Below are 25,021 nucleotides of genomic sequence, written 5' to 3'. Positions count from 1 at the left end.
AACAAATCAACTTGATTTTGCGCTTTTTTAATATCTCTTTGTTAGTTAACAAGATATAGTTTTAAATCTATGAAATTGATGTTTACAGCTTGAACTTCAAAAAAGAACTAGGCAAATAGCTGAACAAATGAAATAATTATCGAATAATTTTCAGCTTCTTCTTAGAGGAAATTGAACATAAAAACTTGAAAATCATGCGTCCGAGTGGTTGTTTTGATGAGATATAATACAATACAAAAGAAACCAAATGCTGTGTTGTGATTTGAAAATTAGGAGCAGTAGAGACCTCCAAGAGACTCAACACATTTTTGCATGTTTCTGGTTTTCCAACTATTTTTTAAGGTTACAATGGTGAGACCAGTACAGACGATAACCAGCCAAAATTGGAGTTTTGACTCTTTTCAGTATTTGCTGATTCTTATCTAGTTTTTGGCCAGAGAAGTCCAGACAAAAGCAAGGCATCTCAAGTTGCGTCTGGTTGGCGTTTAAATATTTTTAAGTTTCAAAAATTTCTCGGTGCTCGATTTTAGATTAAGACCTGTCAAAAAATTTTGTCAAAAAAATTTGCCGTTTTTGATGGAGTTTCCTTTTCCCTTATCGTTACGACAGTTGCCTTTCTCGATGAAATAAACCTTTGATAGTATGTTTTGCATCTTTAGTTCTATAGTGCTCACGCTTTTCAGCCATAGATCGAAACCTTTTCTACAATCTAAGCAGCCGTTAGTGAGTTTCCGACATCTTGGAGACTCAACAGAGACTTCTAAACACCAATATCTAATAAACACCAACTAATTGAGCTGAATAGAACTATTAGTTCATGAATTTGTTCTCATTGTTATTTTGCTGTCCTGATTCTCAAGTAGAGTTTAAATAGCACTGAGTTGAGCTAAACTTTGAGGCAAAATTTTTTGACTAATTAAGATCGCCAAAATTTGATTCTAAAATTGAAAAACAAAATTTCAAACTTTTTGATTGAAATGTTAATGCGTAGTATTGATAGCCGTTCTCATCTGAACTCTCCATTTGACAACTGTGTTTTTAATAGTATTGTTAAGAACGGGAAACAAAATATTGATTTATCAAAATATTGTTCAAAATTTGAAAAAATGCACAGAAGTTTGAAAAAATTTCTTTCAATTAATAACTATTTGCATAATTCTCTGTTTTTGGAATTCTAGAAAATTATAAAAGGTGAAAAATGTATAAACTCTTTTGTGCATTTTTTGTCAAATGACGGCCGGAAATGGAAAATTTTTCAGTTTGTTGCACATGAATGCAAAAATGTATCATATCTGAATATTTGGATGTGAATTTTCTCGCGCGAGAAATTAAATGGGAAAAACTATAAATTACAGCTAAAATTCACTGAAATGGAATGAAATGAAATGAACTACAACGTTTACAGTGATGCTTTAGAGATAAAAGCGAAATCTTCACCAAAAACAGCTGGCTGGAATCGACGGGGTTCCTGCTATCATAACAAAGTAACAATTACTGGTTCAGAAAACATCAACAAGCCATGAAACTTTCAAAGAGATAGTTTTGTCCGAAAAATAAATCAATTTGCCTTTTAATTATACTTTCAATGGAAAATCATATGTGTTGAATCACTTATTTTCTATCGGTTATATTTTTTAAATTAAATAGTAATTTTTTATTCAATATAACTGGTCAATTAACGGATCATTTACCTGCACCTATTTTATCAACTTGCAAAGTTGCGTAATTGGAGTCTCGTTTTAAAAAGTTAGTGAAATTAAAGCCACGTTTGCCACTTTTTCGACCAAATCTGAGAATTAATAATAGTCAGATGTCTGCTATGAAGGTTAATTTTTCCGATTTCAATATCGCGTTTGTGAAAATTTTTGCGCCCTTTCTTTTAGAGCTCAGCGATAGAAACGAACAATGCTTTGCTGTTTCATGCGCAGCTTCCATCGAAGAGTTAAGGAATCAAAACAGCAGGAACAGATTTAGACAAACAAAAGAATTCAGTGCTTTCAGTTTTTCATGGCTGCTTTTTTGTCTGTTTATATTTACCTTATTTGTGAGTTTATCACTTGGACTGTGCCGTCGAGGACGCCTTTTTCTTTATATTATCAAATTGGCCATAAAGCTGGAGCTTGCCTACTGGATTTGTTCAAAAATAGACCCTAGACGGCTGTTCCTTTTAGTGGGCAACTTCTATCAACAGAATAAGCGGTGGTTATGAAAATTTTCACCCTGTCGCCATGCAGTCTAACATGAGAAAATTGCTGCAGATTTGCTGCCATGCGTGTCGGTCAGTTCAGAGGAGCCGACGCTATTCACAGGAACCCAAAGAAAACAAGGAAAAAATGATGCTGTGGTACTTAAATCAGATTCAGTGCAGCTATCATCAAAGAAACTTGATAATTGTTTAAAACTCTGCCTTTTTGTGGATATAAACATTTTGCATAGCACTTTTTTTTAAAGTGACCCAAATTAATAGCGAATAAGAGGAAAACACAATCTGCGAGGAAATAAGTTTTTTTCTTTTGCTCTAAATTCGAGAAAAATTTTGTCCTGTAAGTTTTAAAAAAGTTGCAATTTTTGAACCGCTGACCTGGTTGCGCTGCAGATCAAACACAATTATGTGTAAATGAAATATTTTGTATTCGGCAAAGAGCATTTGCTTTCTTCTGGTTTCTAAAATTTAAACCAAATTATTGAACCTTTGGCTGAATTTTGGCACCGCTCATTTCAATCAAACAGTAGAGTAAGCAAAAAACGGAAAATATTAATTGCAGAGCACTCTCACTGGAAGTGGAAGAAGGACTAGCCCCTTTGGAGTTTACAAAGATGTTGTTATTGGTTTTTGGGTGATTATTTCCGGAAAATTTAATCAAAGTGTACTAAAGATGTTTATTTCTTGCAAGTTTTGATGAACAAGGCTGGATTTTTAAATATTTATCTAAAATTTTTGCCAAATAGTCAACAATAATTTTTTGTCTTTCAAAATAAAAACAGTTTGACTTAAAATAACTCAATAGCCTAACTCTTAAGGACAAAAAAGCTAACGCCATGTCTCAAGAAAGTAAATAGAGGCATAAATCAACATGTTGAAGTGAATTATTCCGTTGAGGGCATTTGAACATGCGCTCGGTTTCGTTTAGTGGCAAAAAATTATTTTACCAATTTTCCCATGTCTGCGGTGTAGCAAAGCACTGTCAAGTATAAAAACCATTGATCAGAATTTTAATAAAGATCTATTTGAGAACGCCAGCAAATCAAGTTTTCTGATTTTCAGCTTACTTTTCCGACCCCTCTTGAGGTTGGAGGAACTATATACTCAAATGGGTTCTTTCTTGTTCAGTCCATTTTGACTGATCGCTATTTTCTTCGTAGGAGAATTGTGAGTGGTATCATTAAAAAGCCCGTCCAACGTAAACCATGGAATAAAAAGATTTTTTGATTTCTGTTATGTAGAGCAAGTTATCTGTTTAAATTTTTGTGAATATAGGACCAATTTGCGTTATTTTTATTCACATTTTCCGTAACTTTTGCCTAAATTTTTGCCGATTTTGCAAAAAGATGTTAAAACTGCTAAAAATATTGCTTCTGATTTGAATTTCAAAGACAAAAATTACTGTTCACTATTTTGATTTATTTTTTTGCGAAATAGCGGATAAATATTTCAAAATTCAGCCCTTTTCATCAAAAAGAGCAAGAAATAAACTCCTTTGGTCCACTTTGGTTAAATTTGCCGAAAATAAACATCAAAAAGCCAATAACACAATCAATGGTTTGGCCAATAGTGGGGCTAATCCATAAACATAAAAGGGGCTAGTCCTTCTTCCATCTCCATTGAGAGTGCTGCGTAAATAAAATTTGCCCTTTTTTTTAACTCAACTCGATGATTATCGAAAACGCAGCATTGATTTTTGGTTTCATTAAACAACAAACTAGCTATATCCATAATTTTCAAAAATTTAAGTGCTCCTAATTGACGATCAGCATTAGCAGGGCCAGTTTCAGACCAGTCTCGAACCAGCCGTGGTCGTTTTGACTTTTGAAAATATTCGATCTTTAAATAAAAAATAGCTAAATGAACTTTGCCTCTACTTTTTTCCTAATTCGGTCAACTTGTAGCCTAGTGTCAGCAAAGAAAGAATGCTTCTTCTTTCTACTGAAATAAAATTTAATATTGATAGCGATTTTACGCGTTAATTTATGGTTTTCTGGCTTTGATACTACTGGATTTCACATTCTTTTTGAATTATGTAAATTTGCCAATTTTTATCGCTTTTCTAGTATTTTTTTCACATTATCGAATTATTGAAAGTTCACATATCGCAGTTATCACACTATTGGCGTTCAAAACAGGGCAGTATTGAACATATCTAAATCTTGTATAGAATATGAATTTAACGGCTTCGTCACCACATTCTCGAAAAAATTTTTTGAATTTTTTACTTTGTCTTTAACTGTCGTTTTTACTTTGTCTGTTTAGTCGTATGAAGTTTCCTGGACAATGACAGGTTTCATTGATTTTTTACGGAGGAATAGATGAGCCAATATTCTAATTTTAGTGCTTCTATTGCCCTCCAAAACCATGAAGTACACCAGTTTTTTCATTTGTTAGAGATTTTCATAAAGAATTTGATTGAGATGACGTCGACGTCCGAGACAAGGGTCGAGTGTCTGAAGTGGTTTTCTCCGCATGAGACTAAACTGATGTCATCTCTCACCCGGCTGGAGGACAGGCTCAATTGACCATCATCGTCCAAAAGACCATCATCGACTTCCAACTGTAGCTCATTAAGACGATTGCTCACTTTGGCTTGTCACTCAGGATTGATGTTACCGTAGTCTGACAAAGCTGATGTTCCATCACGTACTGTGACTCTTCCAACTCCTTTTCTTAAGGTCTGGTTTGGTTAATCAGCAGAGACTAGGATCGAAAATTTTTCCGTTGATGAATAAATTTCTCAAAGAGGTCGAGCCGATTTCTCTTTGTCATTTCTGTCGCTTCGAACATGTGATGACAAACTAGCAATTGGCATTTAATTGCTTGAACATCTTGTAGCTTTTGTGTTCTGTGGACTGATTGTTGCTGTTGAAGACGTTGAATTTCTTTAAGGAAGGCAAAAATGGTTTAAAGAACCGGAGCAACGCAAATTCTTGTTTGAAAAATCGTCTAAAAATTGATGGCTAACGAACCTACTTTTTTCATTGTGAAAAGTCCAATAAAGCAACTTTTCTCGAAAACTGATATCCTTAATTAGTTTTTGTTTGCTAAACCTAGCTTTCGTTCTAGAGAAAAAAAATAAAGGCATTTTGCATTTTTCGAGCGTTCGCAAGCTTTATCCGGCTTTTGCCTGTCGGAGCCAATTAATTGCTTGTTTCCTGTCAAATGAACTCAATGTTTCGTTGAAATCGCTAATTCGACGATGTAAGATGAATGCTTTTGCTAATTTAGTAGGCAGTAGTGTTATGTGTCATAACCATTCAGTTAAACCAAAATTAGGCTAAGAAAGTTTTTTTACAAAAAACAACTTTTCGTAAAGCTTTAAGACCTGTTACCTCTTCTCAACCAATAGTTTTTGATCGAGGACCAGACCTAAAAACTTTCTCTGTTTTCCTTAACACTAACCGTACAACCTTAACGACTAAAATCTGGCAAAACTTTCCGTAATTTCTTAAAAGCAGATTTTTGTTTTTAGGTGCTTTTCTCGGTGGGCTAAAAACCTACGAAACTGGTTTAAATGCGATGCGTGTAGGCAACAAGGGCTTCAGGAAGGACAAAAAAGGACGAAAAAAATTAATAAACCACAAGAAGCTTGAAAACATTGTAGAAATTGTAATTCTCCTTTCTGAAAATTATTCTTTTCTCACATTCTTTCTCAATCTGAGAGATTTTGTGGTGCTTCTATTGCCCTCCAAATGACGTACACCAGTCTTTTCATTTGTTAAGGTTTTCATGAAGAATTGATTGAGATGACGTCTGAGATCTCTTTGCGAAAAAGAATCTGTTTCGAGTATGTAAAAAATCAAATATCCGTAACTTCTGAAACCGCTTTTTCTTCGTCAATTTTCTTTTTCCAGTATGTTAATGTTTGAAACCAAAGGGTTGAGAGACTTCGCAGACGGCAACGTCTAAGACCAAGGACTTCTGCAAAAAAATTTGACTCTTTTGTTTGTTTTTGGTGCGTATGGCAAAATTTTTCAGTTATTTTTGACGAATTAAGTTTTTTATCAGCTGATTTCTTTTCAAAAACTCACAAGAAACTACTTCAGAGACGAGTTTGGATCATGAAAATTTCTTTTAATAAGAATATGAAGCCAACGATTTAAAAATCGTTTTTTGACTATCTGGTTTTTTTAATCCTCCAAACAGATTTTTCGTGTTTTCTTTTCTGAAAAACTAAATGAACTCATCCAAGTAATGACTTGTTTGGCTCACTTACAATTAGTTCAAAAGTGAGCTTGAACTATGAAGTATATATTATTTGAGAATATAAGGTCAAGAATTTAAAAAACGTTTCTTTAATATCTGTTGTCAAAAACGGTTTTTTTCGTCAATTTTTGTTTCTGAATACCTAAATAAACTTATCCAAGTAACGATACTTTTGGCTCACTGACAAAAAATTTAAAAAATGAGGGTGAACTTTTGAAGGTAGTAGATTCAATGAGAAAATCAAGCCAAAAATTTAAAACAATTTTTGAATTTCTGTTTTTAAAAACGTTTCTTTTCCGTCAATTGTCGATTTAGAAAGGCTAATTGATTTAATCGAAGAAATTGCCTTTATTGCTCACTAACAACAATTTCAAAAATGAGTTTGCAATATTAGAGGTAGATTCTATAAGAATATCAGGTCAAGAATATAAAGAACATTGTTTGAATTTCTGTTGTCAAATTCGCCTTTTTCGTCAAATTACGTTTTTGAAATTGTAAGTAATTTTATCAAAGAAAATTATCTTTTGACTCACTGACAACTAGTTTAAAAGTGAGGCTGAATTATTAAAGATTCTATAGGAATTTCAGTTCAAAAATTTAAAGAATGTTTTTTTTGCATCTCTGTTTTCAAAAAACGTTTTTTTTGACAATTTTCTCTTTTAAGAACGAATTCGTGTATTAAGAGTTTTTCATTCCGTTCAGATTACTTCGACAAGTACAGAAGAAATATTGTCCTAAATGGCAAAATAATTTCGATAAAAGGTGACAAATTTCAGATTTTTGTTTCTCTTTTTTTGACCAATAGAAAATTTTGATTTTTGGATTGATCTCACCGGGGAAAAGGACTTTTCGAGGTGACGTATGAAACCTCGGGCAATCTGCGACGGTGACGTCTGAAACCGTAGTAGAAAAAAACCTCCGGGGGGTAACGCCGGACAACCCAAAAAAATCGTCCTTGGTTACGTCATTAACCCAAAATTTGGCTCCAAAAAGTGTCTTTAGGGCCTTTGTATTCAGTTCTGTGATCTTTTCGGTTCTGTATTTTGTGCATCGCACAGTCTGTGGGCCTAACGTCCCTGCTGTGAAAGCTGTTGAGTGATGCCTTTGTCTTGTGCTCAACACAGAATGTGCCGACCTTAAAAATAACTCAAAATATGTTTCTCTATTACGGTTGAAAGAACTATGGTATCTGTGTATTAAAAACTTACTGAATTCAACTACATATATGTCAATTAGCATTCTTGTTTGCTCCTAATTTTTATCAGACGTCTTCTTCATTTAACGTATTTTCTGGTCCGATGAAAGTTTATTAAAACAAAACTTCTTAATTTTATATTTACAAATTCAATTTCAATAGCAGCTCAATTGACAAATGCTTCCAATCAATTCGAGTGTTAGAAAAAATTTTCAGAACTTCCTTTCAAACATGAAAAGTAAAATTCCAGAAAGTGAATCCCACAGAAATTATCATTTATTCGTGTAGAGCAATGATCAATTTCAAAACAATGAACCTCTATGTTGAAGGTGAAAAACACTCTTCCGAAAGCTTCAAATTATTCAATCAAAACGTATTCAACTGTAAGCAACGTATAAGCAACATCGATATAGTAACGTATCATAACAACAAGTGAAACTTAGACGGCAAGGTTTTTTCGATGCTCTTTTACTGGTTTTTTTGTATAATGTTATTGAGGTCAAAATCAGTTCGTATTCAATCGACAATTGTCTAGAAAACCTAAAAATATTAAGCCGAAAACCAGCTTAATCGATACATATGGTGGTTATATTTACTTAAAATTAGGTTAAATGAACTTTTTTGGAACTTTCTACGTATGTTAGAACGTATTTAAATCATATTTGGAACGATTTATATGCGTATTTGGTATTTAGAAATACTCGATTCTGATTGGCTAATATTTACTACGTAACATCCTCCGGCCCGGAAGAAGATGTTGGGAAAACTGGTACAAATTTTACAAGCGGGCGGACGAGTGAACCGGTCGACGTACGTAAAACGGCGGAGCGCGCGACGCTATCGGAGCCGTAACGGAGTTCCACAATTCGAGCGGTTGTCTAGTAACCCCTAGGGTTGGTTTCCTCAACTATCCAAACCAAGTCACCGGTCTTAAGGTGTTGCTCGGCAGGCGTCTGCCACTTAGAGCGTCGGATCAGCGTCGGCACGTACTCTCTAATCCAACGGGACCAGATCGCATTAGCGTACGACTGCGCACGGGCGTAACGTTTACGATGGTCAAGCTCATTATTGCCGACAACAGACAGAATACCGGTAGAGTATTCTCCTAATAGAAAGTGGTTGGGCGTTAAAGCGTTCAAATTGCACGGATCAGCGCTTACGGGTGTTAAAGGACGCGAATTGAGAGCATTCTCCACGAGACAAAAGGTAGTATGCAGTACCCCATCCTTGAGGCGACGCGTGCCAAGAATAGTATACAACACGCGTTTTAAGCTGCGTACCAAGCTCTCCCAGATACCACCTTGATGTGGTGCGCTGGGTGGATTGAACTTCCATTTAATACCTTTGTGAGCGAGCTCAGCTGCAATGTTGACAACGTTCCATTTTTCAATACTTTCTCGGAGTTCTTTCTCCACTCCAATAAAGTTAGTGCCATTGTCCGACCAAATCATGGCAGGTGTACCCCTACGTGACACAAACCGCTCAACTCCCATAACACCAGAACTGGTGTCCATGGATGTAACTATCTCGACATGGACAGCGCGAGTAGTGAGACAGGTAAAGAGGAAGCCTCACCTTTTCTCAGTAGTACGGCGGACAGTAACATAGAATGGCCCAAAGTAGTCAACGCCAGTGTTCGTGAAGGGAGGAGACTAGTAAGCAAGTCTCTCCTTAGGTAAGTCAGACATGATTGGTTGCATAGTTACAGCTTGGAATTCTCGGCATCTCAGGCAGTGTGCTTTGATGGAACGCAAGGATGATCTTAGTTTCAGTACTGTGTAGTGTTCCTGCACAATTGATCTTAGTTATTCAACGCCCTGATGACAATGCTTTACATGCGTGTGTTCAAGGAGCAGTTTTACAAACGGATGACGTGCATCCAAGATGATTGGGTACTTTACGTTAAACCTAACTTCAATTAACCGCTTGATGCGACCCGAGGAACGGATTAGCCCATTTTGACTAATAAACGGTGAATGTGGACCAAATCGGCTACTCCGTTTAACCAACTTATTGTCAAGAAGATCTTTTCTTTTGGCTTCAAAAGACTCTCCTTGCACCAAATACTGTAGATGACACTCGGCTTCGTCAAGCTCAGTAGGGTCGGTAATAATACCATCGGGGTTACGGTAGCCGGCATGTTTCGGCAAAAGCCGGAAAACGTATGCGGCAATGCGCAAGTGCTTTTGATAAGAACTAAACATATCATATGGGAAAAACGACGGAACGGGAGTTGTCTGTTTTTTAACAGATGTAGCGAGAGAAACAGTGTCTTCTATAATGACTGCTTGGTTGAAGCCAAGTTTGATGTTATTAATGACGTCTTTGTTTGGCACGAAAGGGAAACTTGAGTTAGTTAAGAAATGTGGACCATTGACCCAACTGCTTAGTTGCAAAACCTCAGCGGACATTCCACGCGTGCCAGCGTCAGCTGGATTATCCTTAGTTGCGACGTGGTTCCATTGGTCAACGATGGTATACCCCAAAATTTCACAAACGCAGTTTGCAACAAAGATTGATTGCTTTTCATTAGAGTTAATCCATTGGAGAACGGTCGTGCTATCTGTCCACATGAATACTTGGTTAACAGTTACGTTAAGTGCTTGTGTAATTTCCTTTTTCAGTCGAGCAGCAAGTAGAGCTGCTTGTAATTCGAGTTTTGGGACAGTCATTACTTTCATTGGAGCCACGCGCGCTTTCCCTAAAACAAACGCAAGCTCTGTTTTTTCTTCGCCGTAGGTGTTTTTACACTGGCTGGCAAGAATGCGACCGCACTGAAAATATCCTGCGAACTGTCACCGAACATATGCAAATCTAAATTATCAAAGGGTCCACTAAAGTAACTTCGTGGAATTTTGATGTTTTCAAGCTTTGGTAAGTCCGCACTCCAAACCAAAAATCTTTGAACCATGTCCTGTGGGAGCTCGTCATCCCATTGTTGTCCTGTGACACGCCAGATGTCTTTTAAGAGCAGTCGCGCACCGACGGTAAACGGTGCGACAAGACCAATGGGGTCAAAGACTTTCGAGACAAGACTTAGGACCAAGCGTTGCGTGAGGGACTTGGTGATAGCGCAGCTTGCACGCCGACTCACAACTAAAGTGTCATTAGTGTGATCCCACTTTAACCCTAGCACATGCGATGAATCCTCCTGACATGAAACAATAACCTTGGGCTCAGTAGATTGAGGGGAACCATCAATTCGGTCAGCCAGATTTGGTACATTGCTTACGAACTTTGTAAGCTTAAACCCACCGAGATAAAGAAGATGTACCAATTCCTTCGATCTATTGATGGCTTTCTCAGGAGACTCCACTGAGTCAAGGTAATCGTCCATGTAAAAGTTTTCAAGGACAGCTTTTGCAGCTTCGGGGTAAAACTTGGCATTGTCTCTCGCAGTGCGTTGTAATGCATAGTTGGCGCATGTGGGCGAGTCTTTAGCCCCGAATATGTGGCGCGTATTTTGATATACTACAATGTTAGTTGTGGGGTCCTCCTGCCACAGAAAGCGAAGTGATGGTTGATCTGATGGTAATACGCCAACCTGTAGAATCATTCCCTCGATGTCGGCAGACCCGGCATATGGATGTTGTCGGAAGCGAAGAAGTACGTAAATAAGGTTTTGGAGCAGATCAGGGCCAGTGAGCAAAGATTTATTCAGTGAGGCGCCATGAAATTTTGCTGCTCCATTGAGCACCCTACGCACCTTACCCGGTTTGTTCGGGTTTAAAACCGGATGGTGGGGTAGGTACCACTCTTTATCGGACCGGCTCTCAACCTTGTGAGCGTCCGGAACCTCAATTACATACCCCTTATTTAGGTCTCCTTTGATGGTATTAGTATACTTCTCTCTGAGGTCTTCATCCTTGGCCAATCGTTTTTCGAGAGACTTTAGTTGCACAAGGGAGGAGTAATTATTGGGGAGCTTGGTGTTGTCTGCTGCCCACAACAATCCGACATCGTATCTCAAGCCATTGTGTACCGTCGTATTCGCGAGGATTTCGTGAGCCCTTCCGTCTGCTGCAGATCTTGAGTCAACCTGCTTGTTTGCCCCGAATGATTCAATGTCGTACCATGACTTTACTTGACTGGCTAACTCATTGTCATGTTCAATATTCACTTTAAAGCACGTTGAGGTTATACAAGAACTTGATGGTAACGGACCGTTTAAGACCCAACCTATGGGTAAGCGTACGGCAACGGGTGAACGCTTCTCATCGGCAGAGAAGTATTCTAACGGGCGGATGGCATGATAGACATCTTGTCCGAGTATCATCTCAATGTCTTTATAGGAATATGTCACGGGATCAAGGACTGCTAAGTGTGGGTAAGTCTCTTGCAGGGCCTGTACATTACTTATATCAGAGCCGACGTTCAGACTCTTTAACGAAAGGGTTCATGATGAATGGTTTGAAATCCTGATGTTCTCTTGGTTTCACAGTAACTTCAACAATCCTAGTATCAACTACTTCCTCGGTATTAATACCCTTGACAGTTAGCTTTAGTGCTTTACCGTGCAAACCGAGTCTATCTGCGAGACTACCGGCCACCAAAGAGTTACTGCAGGCGGTATCACACAATACTAAAGCCTTGGTATCTATGCCGGACGAAATCACCAACTGCAATTCCGTTACCTGAAGGAGCCCCTTAACATCAGTAACAGATGACATTGTTGTCGTCTTATTAGACGGCTGTTGACTAGTAGTTGCTTTACTTTGACCTGTGTTGCCAGAAGACTGGATAGTATTGGGATTTGTTGACTGTTTTGTTGGGAAAACCCTATCTGCTCCATGCAATAACGTGTTATGCGAACTATTGCACCCCTCTGCTCGGCACTTTCTTGAATGCGGGCACTGGCGGAACGTGTGCTTCTCGTAAGCACGAAAAGCAAAGTTTATTATCCCCCACCAACTTAGCTCTCTGGGTTGGAGTCCTTTTCTTGAAAACTCGACACTCCCATAGCCGGTGGTTACCGTTGCATACAATACAGCGAGAGTAAGTGTTTGTGGAAGAAGATGGCATTTGCTTCTTTGATTCCCTTTGTTGTGAATTTGATGCAAACACTTTTGAGGCTGTTTTGGTCATGGTTACTGAAGTGCTGTTATCTTCAGGCCTTGCCTTGGTTGCGCTTTGTTTCATAAGATCATGGGCCTCAGCCTTTTCTTTGAGCCAATCGTTAAAGTCAAGGAGTGTAGGCTTAATCCAGTGCTTTTTAACCGAAAAGAGCGACCATGACTCTTTCATGTTTTGTGGTAACTTCTGTACCGCTCGGTTAAGTAGGGAAGCGCTCTTCAAGTCAGCATCATATGACAGTGACTTGAAAACCCCAACGAGGCTGGATATGGCTGCAGAATAGTTAATGATGTTATCACTATTATGCATTTTAAGGGGTGGAAAATTGCTTAGTTTATCCAAGTGTGCACTTACGACTGCCTGTGGCTGGCCAAATTTACGTTCTAAAGTCCTTGGCGCATCCTTGTACATTAAACCACAGTAAGCAAACTCGGCGATTGCAATCTTTGCTTTACCGGTGACGAGTGTCTTAAGGTATGTCAATTTAACGTCATCAGTGAGCGATTGCGAGTCAATCGCGCTTTTGAATTGACCACACTACTCGTGCCATTGTAAAGGATCGCCATTATGCTGAGCAAGTTTCCATACTGGCAAGGGTTCATTTTTCTTGCTGGTTATTGCATTAGCTAATTCCCTAATCAATGACGAATTGTCCGGTATCGGAGGGGCAATCGGGTTTTCCTGATGTGTGCCGGATGGTGATTGCATATCAATCACAAGGGGTGAATTCGAATATATTTGTTGTGGAAAAATAGTAACTGATGGTGCGATGTGTGCCTCTACATTTGGAGCAACATTATTTACGGTAGTAATGTCTTGGTTGACTAATGACGGTCTGTGCTGCGGAAAACGCCAATGACTCATATTTGGCACAAAACTTTGGCCAAGAGGGATATTGGACATATTTGGGAAAGGAGGAGCAACAGAACGTACAAATTTGTGTACTCGGTTATTACTATTCTGAAAATTGTTGTTGACGAGAGGCTGGTTAATCAAAGTGACGTGTGGGATGGGAGCAGTGAGGTTAGGTGCGAAGACTGGGTTCGGAATGGGAAGGTCATTGGGACGGGCGGGTTCGTTGTGCTGTTGAGTGTTTGGACTTGGTGGGGCACTTGGGTGCAAGGGAACGTTTATTACGGGGGCTGGATGATTTGTTGTCGGAAAAGGAGGAAGAGTGGCGTTTGGTGCTCGGGGGACAAAATTAATTTGTTGTCGGGGGCATATACGCTGGACCAAATTGTTCTCGGGCAGACTTGATGTTTCAGGTCCCCTGGATTGCAAAATTTGAAGTTTTGCGTTGGGAAATAACTCGGTTGCCATATTCTGACTTTCTTGTGGTGCGAACGTCTGTGGTGGAATGGGCTGTTGAATGGGCGGTGAAGAAGCCCCTGAGGCGTGTGCAGAAGGCGGCTGACTATCCGCGGTTCCTTGGTTAGTTATGCTTGGAAGCGCCAAGCCTTGCTGGCCTATTTGATCCATTTGCGCCCCTAGGTGCGCCTGGTACAACGCCTGTGTGTTAGCAGCAGCCAAAAAATTTTCAGGTGGAGTATAATAAGGGTCGAGTTGCTGCATGGTCTCATTGCTTAAAACGTAATTGCCTCGACAATTTTTCGGAAGAGAATGCCTTGAAATTTCAGTGTTCTGATCTTCCACTGTTTTGCCGTTGTTGTGGCTAGGACATTCTGGAGGGTCAACCATAACCTCTGGTTCACTAGTTTTCACCTCATTGTGAAAACTTAAAGCAAGTGAGGTGTTGGTCCAGTCTTGCACAGCCTTTTCACTTCACATTGAGCTCCTAGCATTTGCAGTTGTTTCAGATTGGCTACCTTTGGCAACGGCGTCCAGCAATTCAAATTCTTGCAGAGTTGCCTCTGCCAACCGTTTCCTGTTGTTTTCCTCCAGTTCATCTATTTCCATTTGCTTTTTCTGTTAAGCGAGGCGAATGGCTGCCTCATTCTGTTTTTCAATTTCTTCGCGCTTCATTTTAGCAATTACCTAATCATGTTTACGCTGACTAGATGTTTTTGACGAGGTCATCAATGAGGGAAGTCTAGAACGAATGGAAGCCCTCGGTTCCTGAAACTCACTCACTTTATCATCAGCAGAATTGATGTAATTTCGTGCTGAAGTGAGGATCTTGTCGTTCTTGGTTGTCATTGCCTCTAAGTAAGACTCTAATGAAGGAACAAGTGCACTTGGATCCTCCGTTTTTCCAGCAAATGCAATTAGGTCCTCATTTTTGTCTACAACAGTCATAAATGCTTCGTTGCACTTTGTTACTAGGCGTTCAACTTTCACTCGCCTACTTTGACTATTTGTACAATGAAGAATATCTTCATGCATAGCATGCAATTCAGCTTCACGCTCTGACCTGGCAGCGTACAACTTTTTGACTTTTTGGTCAAGACTATTAGACATCACGATGTTATTATTTCCAAATACCAGAAAAACTACCACTGCACACGGTTATCTTTTATAAGCACACTCCAAATAAATCAAACACACACAAAACAATCCCAACGCAAAAAGGCCCCAAACACAGCACACTGTAGACAGTCTGTAAAACAAACCGCCCAAAGAGCAAAAAAGGTCGTCGAGCACACAGTGCCCGACAAAAACAAGTGGGGCGCGAGCAACGCGCGACGAAACGGAGACGTTACGGACGGGAAGTCGAGCGAGCAACGCTCGACGCGACGGAATCGGGACAGACGAGAAGTCGAGCGAGCAGTGCACGACGGAACGGAAACGGGACGTCCTGGAAACCGGGTGAAAAACGCGCAACGCAACGAACGGGGACGGTGGGAAAGAACGGGCGGGAAATGAGGTAGCAAGGAGCTACGGTAGCGGACCACAGCAAAAACTCAAGCAAACAACCTAGCCGTAACTCCAGAACAAACTTAAGTCACACCCTAGGAAGAGGGAGAGAAGCTACTGCAAGACAATCTAACATAGTTCATAATGGGTCTATAACGACAAATTTAACGACAAACTAATTTACGGCAATGCAATAGTACACTAAAAGGATGCATAGGTCAAGAATATTAGCCGTAACTCCAGAATAAACTTAAGTCACATCCTAGCAAAACCCAAACCGTAACAAACAATCAGCATACTAACGTTATTAAACAAACTACAGCAAAATTGAATAAACTACAATAGTGTGTTTGTAGACCATGATAGTTGGAAAAGTCGAGAAACAATTCAGCCGTAACTCGAGAATAAAATTAAGTCACACCCTAGAAGGCAACAGGACCAAACCAACTAGCAATCGTACAGGTACACACAAACATACAGCAGCAAAATCAATATACTACAACAGAAGGGCTAGTAAATTAGTAAAGTTGAAAAGTCAAAGGACAATCCAGCCGTAACTCGAGAATAAACTTAAGTCACACCCTAGAAAGCTATAAGACCTAAACAACAAACCAGCATACTAGCATACTCAACATACTACAGCAAAACAGCAACATACTTCATCACATATGACATACTACACTGAAATCCGGAAAAGTAGCGGAAAAACGAAAGGCAAATATTTGGGAGAGCGACGTTATTGAAAAAAAAATGTAACACGGAAAACTGAAGAGCGAAAGGACGAAAAAGGACGCGGGCAAAACGCTTCATAATCGATCGACAAGAAAAATCATGGGAATTCGATAATTTTTTTGCAGGCCGGTGTTTGTGAAAACTTTCACAACTTTTTTTTGTGTTAATTGAGTTTCACTCAATTTAAGAACCTTCTTGCTGGAAAATTCATTTTTTTTTGACAAATTTGCCAAAAATTTAATGCTTTTGTCCAAAATTTTTTAATGTTTTGGTCATTTTTTGCAAATTCTTGATTACGGAACGGTAATCCAGTAAACGGGTCGGATTTAATCTCGAAAACACGGTTTATCAAAATTCGTTATTGATTTTCTAAAATTTTCAGAATTGCCTTAAATTGACCAAAATTTTTCAAAATTGAACAATTTAGCATTTTTTCTATCAATTTCCTCTATATCGGAAATTGTTTTTGATATACGAACCGACTTGATCATTTTTTACAAGTTTCCGACAATTCGACCAAAAATTTTCAAAATCCATGTCTTCTTGTCTTAAAAATTATGTTTGCGGACTCCCCGTACCAATATTTTCTACAAAGAATTGTCTAATTCCCCCCCCCCCCCTGCAATGTCCACAAAATAACTCACGGGTTGGGTTTATTGCCGTCTAAATTCCAATATAAATATATCGAATGATGTTATTCAAAAAAATAGAGGTTCTGTCTTACAGTATTATGTACTAGTCACATTTAGTTTTCGCTGAGGAAGGTGTTGAAGGTATCGCCCCTCCCCCAATCGTCCTATCACTCTTCTGTCCTGGTGGTTGAATGCCATGTTCCAGACAGTACAACAAACAATCAGCATACTAACGTTAATAAACAAACTACAGCAAAATTGAATAAATTACAATAGTGTGTTTTTAGACCAAGATAGTTGGAAAAGTCGAGAAACAATCCAGCCGTAACTCGAGAATAAAATTAAGTCACACCCTAGAAGGCAACAGGACCAAACCAACTAGCAATCGTACAGGTACACACAAACATACAGCAGCAAAATCAATATACTACAACAGAAGGGCTAGTAAATTAGTAAAGTTGAAAAGTCAAAGGACAATCCAGCCGTAACTCGAGAATAAACTTAAGTCACACCCTAGAAAGCTAAAAGACCTAAACAACAAACCAGCATACTAGCATACTCAACATACTACAGCAAAACAGCAACATACTTCATCACATATGACATACTACACTGAAATCCGGAAAAGTAGCGGAAAAACGAAAGGCAAATATTTGGGAGAGCGACGTTATTGAAAAAAATGTAACACGGAAAACTGAAGAGCGAAAGGACGAAAAAGGACGCGGGCAAAACGGTTCATAATCGATCGACAAGAAAAATCATGGGAATTCGATAATTTTTTTTGCAGGCCGGTGTTTGTGAAAATTTTCAGAACTTTTTTTGTGTTAATTGAGTTTCACTCAATTTACGAACCTTCTTGCTGGAAAATTTATTTTTTTGACAAATTTGTCAAAATTTTGATGCTTTTGTCCAATTTTTTTTAATGTTTTGGTCAATTTTTTTTGCAAATTCTTGATTACGGAACGGTAATCCAGTAAACGGGTCGGATTTAATCTCGAAAACACGGTTTATCAATATTCGTTATTGATTTTCTAAAATTTTCAGTATTGCCTTAAATTGACCAAAATTTTTCAAAATTGAACAATTTAGCATTTTTTCTATCAATTTCCTCTATATCAGAAATTGTTTTTGATATACGAACCGACTTGATCACTTTTTACAAGTTTTCGACAATTCGACCAAAAATTTTCAATGTCTTCTTGTCTCAAAAATTATGTTTGCAGACTCCCCGTACCAATATTTTCTACAAAGAATTGTCTAATTTTTTCTCCCCCCCCCCTGCGATGTCCAAAAAATAACTCACGGGTTGGGTTTATTGCCGTCTAAATTCCAATATAAATATATCGAATGATGTTATTCAAAAAATAGAGGTTCTGTCTTACAGTAATATGTACTAGTCACATTTAGTTTTCGCTGAGGAAAGTGTTGAAGGTATCGCCCCTCCCCCAATCGTCCTATCACTCTTCTGTCCTTGTGGTTGAATTCCATGTTCCAGACAGTACAACTCCCAACACGCATTCACCATCTTGACTCCGGCTTGTCCAACACGTACTGAGATACATTCACGTGTTGACAAATTTCAATGGGCCACTTGTTCATCTCGGTGACGTTCAAGTCGGCATATTTGTACGTGACCATTCATCTCATTAGAGGATTCAAAACACAAGGACTCCATCTGTTTAATAAGTTTATCACAACTATAAGTAAAGGAAATGGGTGCTCGTAAACCCGGAGCGGTACCAATGTTGAAGGTGAAAAACACTCTTCCGAAAGCTTCAAATTATTCAATCAAAACGTATTCAACTGTAAGCAACGTATAAGCAACATCGATATAGTAACGTATCGTAACAACAAGTGAAACTTAGACGGCAAGGTTTTTTCGATGCTCTTTTACTGGTTTTTTTGTCTGATATTATTGAGGTCAAAATCAGTTCGTATTCAATCGACAATTGTCTAGAAAACCTAAAAATATTCAGCCGAAAACCAGCTTAATCGATACATATGGTGGTTATATTTACTTAAAATTAGGTTAAATGAACTTTTTCGGAACTTTCTACGTATATTAGAACGTATTTAAATCTTATTTGGAACAATTTATATGCGTATTTGGTATTTAGAAAAACTCGATTCTGATTGGCTAATATTTACTACGTAACACTCTATCAGCAAAAATTATCTCATGTTGCATTAAATAACAGCTCCCAAGAATTGGATGTCTCGAAAACACGGTTTATCAATATTCGTTCTTGATTTTCTAAAATTTTCAGAGTTGCCTTAAATTGACCAAAATTTTTCAAAATTGAACAATTTAGCATTTTTTTCTATCAATTTCCTCTATATCAGAAATTGTTTTTGATATACGAACCGACTTGATCACTTTTTACAAGTTTATGACAATTCGACCCAAAATTTTCAAAATCCATGTTTTCTTATCTCAAAAATTATGTTTGCGGACTCCCCGTACCAATATTTTCTACAAAGAATTTTCTAATTCCCCCCCCCCTGCGATGTCCAAAAAATAACTCACGGGTTGGGTTTATTGCCGTCTAAATTCCAATATAAATATATCGAAATATGATATTCAAAAAATAGAGGTTCTGTCTTACAGTTTTATGTACTAGTCACATTTAGTTTTCACTGAGGAAGGTGTTGAAGGTATCGCCCCTCCTCCAATCGTCCTATCACTTTTCTGTCCTTGTGGTTGAATTCCATGTTCCAGACAGTACAACTCCCAACACGCATTAACCATCTGGACTCCAGCTTGTCCAACACGTACTGAGATACATTCACGTGTTGACAAATTTCAATGGGCCACTTGTTCATCTCGGTGACGTTCAAGTCGGCATATTTGTACGTAACCGTTCATCTCATTAAAGGATTCAAAACACAAGGACTCAATCTGTTTAATTAGTTTATCACAACATAAGTAAAGGAAATGGGTGCTCGTAAACCCGGAGCAGTACCAATGTTGAAGGTGAAAAACACTCTTCCGAAAGCTTCAAATTATTCAATCAAAACGTATTCAACTGTAAGCAACGTATAAGCAACATCGATGTAGTAACGTTTCCTAACAACAAGTGAAACTTAGACGGCAATGTTTTTTCGATGCTCTTTTACTGGTTGTTTTGTCTGATGTTTTTGAGGTCAAAAACAGTTCGTATTCAATCGGCAATTGTCTAGAAAACCTAAAAATATTAAGCCGAAAACCAGCTTAATCGATACATATGGTGGTTATATTTACTTAAAATTATGTTAAATGAACTTTTTCGGAACTTTCTACGTATATTAGAACGTATTTAAATCTTATTTGGAACGATTTATATGCGTATTTGGTATTTAGAAATACTCGATTCTGATTGGCTAATATTTACTACGTAACACTCTATCAGCAACAATTATCTCATGTTGCATTAAATAACAGCTCCCAAGAATTGGATGTCTCATTTTTACGCTAAATTTCGTCGCTGATTAATGTTGTAATGGTCTCTTGACTGTAAGCATTGGAAGGAAATTTTACGTTTTTTGTATTGCAAAGTGATCGGTTTACCCTAAAAATTTCAACCAAAACTCCTTCATTTAAGCCGAACATTTCCAAATATACCTGACACTATTTAGTTCACAAAGAAACAAGCATTAAGACCATATTTGGTTCTATTTGCTTCAAGGACCCTGCCACAATTGAGTGATAGCACTTAAACACGTAAAATGTACCAAAAAGTCACTATACGCCAATTTTCAATTTTATACGTACTCTATCAACGCCAAGAAAGGTTCATGGCGGATAAAAACAACCACTTAACAGTTTCCAGGTCCGAAAAACTGGTCCCTTTGGAAAAAAATTAGAGATTTTGATGCCAATTAAAATCAATGGTTACCTTCTGTTTATACAAAATTTGTTTCGTTTCTATATTGATGCGGGTAAAAACATATGATTTACAAGCTGAAAGAGAATAATACGAATTCGGAACCACTCAAAACAATGCTAGCACTATTCCCGTTTTATGTAAATTAGCTTTTCAGGAGGGAGCAAAACGTGAATTTTGGGGCTGCCTAAATCTCGGCTATATAGGACGCGAATGGGGTAGGCACATTTGAGTCACAGGGTGTTTCAAAAGGTTCAATTCATGGCGGAACATGAACTATGAAGCCAAACAAAAATAGGTTAAATGTGATGTTAAGCACTGAGATTTAATGATGTTACTTCACTTCATTTGCTCAAAATGGCCATAATTAGTGGCAATTATTTTCCAGCGCTCTCATAGCGCGAGTTAAGTGGAAACTGTGGATATTGCTAAACTTGTTCGAGTGGTTCCTGATTCGTATTATCCACTTTCAGCTTTTAAATCGAGTTTTTTTTACCCCCTTCAACTTAATGAAGGCACCCCCATTGGTATATTTTTAAATGCTATGCGTTTGTATTGTTAGGCGTGAATAGGTATTTAGAAAAAACTAATAGAAGGGAGGCTTGAAATTACTGTACTGTGAGCTCAGCAACTTAATGCCCTCAAGCTCTACCAGTTTAGCGCGTTTCTTTCTACAAAAATTCAAGCGATCTAAGAATATTCTGGAAAACAAGGACAAACAAATTTTGCATGAAGACTCACACGTCTACAATAACGTCCTCAAATTGTCATTCGAGAGCAATTAAAAAATCGATTTTATGCCCGAAATTATAGGCAATATAAAGAATCAACCTCAAATATAATTGCACAGTAATCTGAGTCAGCTGCTAGATTATTAAACTTTCCATTCATTAAAATTCAAATTTCAAGAAAGAATACAGCTTTACAAACTAATAATAGTATTTGATACTTAAAAGGGCATTGTGTAAAACTTTTATTTACATTTCTTCGGAGGAATGTTTCAAAGATTTTGACTCAATATCAGTTCTTGAATTTTTCAGGTCTGCCAAGTCTTTCCTCTCAGTAGCAACTGCAGGATTTTCTAAACCAACATCTTGACTTTCGACCTCATTTCTGGGTAATTGGACGTCAACATTCTCTTCGACATGTAAGGCAGTGCCATCATTCGTAAACTTATTCTCCAAATTATCTTCAATTGAAGCTTTGTCATTAGCTTGATGGATATTCGCTTCTGTTTCTTTAACTACTTCATTTGAACCATCATCTGTTCCTTTTTCATCCTCAGGTTTGAATTCTTGAGTCCGCGAACTCTGAGTGTCCTGGTTGTCTTGTTCATTATTGCTTTCATTTTCTTCAGTGCCACTTTTTTCAACGTGTTCGACGCTGACGTCATCAACAGTTCCGACTTCCTCTGAATTATCATTTTGTCCAGTTTCTGCTTCATTTCTTTTCTCTTCGCCATTTTGTACACCGTCTGCCTCTTTTTTGACTTCGGGAGAATTTGCGTCTTGCTCCGTTTGACTGCTTATTCTATGCTTGTCTAAACTGTCTAGTAATGGATCTGTTTGTACTGCTTGCACGTTAGCTTTCTGTGTCTCTTCCTTTAATTCTTGTTCGCTTTGACTTAATTTTTGTGCTTCTGCTGGGACTTGACCTCCATTAGCATGTTCAACGTTATAGTGGTCCTGTTTTATAATTTCCACGGACTCCTCTTGCTGATTGACATTTTCACTACTATCTGAGTTCAGGACATCTACTTTTGGCTCCGGATTTGCGACTGTCTCCGAATTTGTCGGCGTTTCCGGCTGCTTTGGTTGTTGTGCGTCTTCATCGACATTGCCTGCGTTTTTATTGTCTTCTTCGGGACGACCATTAGGCCCCTGTGCCACCTCCTCGACATCGTCTCTCGGTGTTCCAGGGTCCTCCACTGTCGCTTTCTGATGTGGATCTGCACTGTTGTCATTGGTTTCCTGATTCATTTGTCCCTGATTCGCCCTTTTGTCTTGCTGTGCCTTGAGAATGTCTGTTTTTGACTCTACTTGTTGGAATTTGAGCCTGCGCTGGTTTCGCTCTATTGCCACTTCCTCGTGCTCTTTCTAAAACAATCAGTTATTGACACACCGAAGGATTCGACGAAACATTTAATAATAGAGACCTCATACGCTACTCACAGGAGTCATAAAACAGAATCATTTTAGAAGTTTGAATTGAAGAAATGGTTAAAATTTATATGAATCAGACAAACGTGATGCAGACGGTGAGCTCTGCAAGTGCCTGCCTCAATAAAGTGTATGTAAACTAACGATGTGTTTTTGAATAAGGAAGTCTCTGCCGCCAGTATTGAGGTTCTCCATGGCCGAGTACTTGTTCTTGTGGTGCTTCGGGTTGATCAGTGAGTCGGGGTTCAGTCTGGACATGATTATGAACTAAACATCAAGTCAATTGAAACTGAATATATTGTTCATCAAATAATGTTATCTCCTGATAGTTACATCTACTCTTCTGTATTGCAGTAGCCAGATTTGATTTATACGAAAGAGAAATACTGAAGGATTATCTTAACCAATTCTCATTTCGATCGAATCTACGAAAAAACGAGTAGCTCCGCTCAATTAAGTACAAAAGAACTTAAGTCAAACATAAGCAAAGTGCAAAAATTACCCAAGTAAAGCATAACATTTACAGCGACTGAAGAACGAATGCAGTTAATATTTCCAAAATTCCACTTCTCTAACATTTTCATATAACTGAGAACCACATTCCCTTGACTTAAAAACTGCAAAAAGTTAAGAAAGCTTGTGCAACAGGCCAATTTTTGATGTTCGCATACTTTATATGAGAGAGAGAAAAGACACTTGAATTACTATCATACAGGTACAAGTACCAGAAAAATGTAACCAACATTACATTATTATGACAGAAAGTATATGGGGAGATGAACAAAAAAAGGTAATTTAAAGTAGTTGAGGAGTTCAAATGTAATATACTCAAGCTCCTTGTTCGGGTTTAATAAGAACTTAAGATAAACCTAGAAGTTAGTAAAAACCTAAATACTGTATAGCAGATTAAAGTTTACAAGACCGCCAGTGATCATTGACTGATTTAGAACAATTTGTTGTGTGTTTTCAGTAACAATTGTTTTAGAGAATATCTGCTCTGTTTTGAATTGAGAAGTTTCTGTTTTGTTGTTCAATCAAGCTCATTCCAAAGACTAGCCGCAAAGCTTCCGTAGGATTTTTTAATATATAGACTTTTGAAAGTGATTACTTTGACGGATAGTGGTTTTAACTGACCTGTGATAGAAAAAAGAGGAACCCAACAAGTAGTAAGAACACGAGATTAGAAGCAATCTTGTTGCTGGCAAAGTCGTCTCTCATTCCGTAGTGGTGATGATAGTGATTCATACTAAGAGTGAACCCAGCCCCACCAGTACCGCGACGCCCTCCGCCAGAAGAGCCATACCACTTTCGGTTACTATACATTGCTTCCAGTTCACATCCACAAAAGCAGCAAATTTATATTGGAGCCGGGAGGATAAAGCATTCACAGCAGCTGTGAAACTCCAAGATCCACAAAAATTGATGAATGTTTAGAATATTTATGACAATTTCACATTATTATCTGCTGCGTACTTAGTACAATATTACAAAAACATGATAAAACATAGTTCTGAAATAGAAAAAAATCACCGGTAAAACTGTCTAATTTTTAATATATAGAACGCATCAGAGCTCATTAAACAATAATAGGTAGACGTTGGTCACAAAATAACCAACCTGTCCTCAATTTTGACTCTCCAACTCGTTTTAACCTTTAAGTTGTATTCCCCATATATGACAGCAAAATGTTTCCAAACAAATACATGAGAACTCTGTGACGGAAGTAGTACACGATATCATTATGTAGTAAATACAGGTGGGTGGGGGCATGTACTAAAATATGCTATGGAAATAATAATCAATTTATGGGGATACCTTCAGCGATAACTGTGACATATTTCAAAATATTGATTTTTTAAGTGCCCCCCCCCCCCTATATTTACTACATGAAGGTATCATGTACTTCTGACAGATTATTTATTAGTATACAATGAATCAGTTCTGATTTTCTACGATAATACGCAGGGTCTTGATTTCGCATACCACGCATAACTGAGGCACCTGTTTTCTTCTCCCAGCCAATAATGAATTGCTCACGGAAACGCTATTCTTGAATACGCAAACTTTTTGAATAAGCGAGAAGCCTTGCAAATTTGATTTTTTTTTAGTTGCAACTTATATTATGTGACTATAAAGTC

The 25,021-nt window shown here is 38.0% G+C and overlaps 1 protein-coding gene across 1 annotated transcript; it reads right to left on the bottom strand.

The window, feature by feature from the left end:
* Positions 1 to 21,604: 21,604 nt before the first annotated feature.
* On the bottom strand, positions 21,605 to 24,413 carry LOC142349328 (uncharacterized). Its single transcript, XM_075400804.1, has 3 exons — positions 24,018 to 24,413; positions 23,028 to 23,150; positions 21,605 to 22,820 (listed from the first exon to the last, which is right to left on the bottom strand). Exons 1-3 carry the CDS (start codon positions 24,204 to 24,206, stop codon positions 21,702 to 21,704), a joined length of 1,431 nt encoding a protein of 476 aa, XP_075256919.1. The 5' UTR covers positions 24,207 to 24,413; the 3' UTR covers positions 21,605 to 21,701.
* Between the last annotated feature and the right edge of the window lie 608 nt (positions 24,414 to 25,021).

Source organism: Convolutriloba macropyga, chromosome 11 (genome assembly GCF_964194025.1).
Source record: "Convolutriloba macropyga chromosome 11, txConMacr16.3, whole genome shotgun sequence".
Classification (NCBI taxonomy): Eukaryota; Metazoa; Xenacoelomorpha; order Acoela; family Convolutidae; genus Convolutriloba; species Convolutriloba macropyga.
This window is presented reverse-complemented; position numbering and strand designations above follow the sequence as displayed.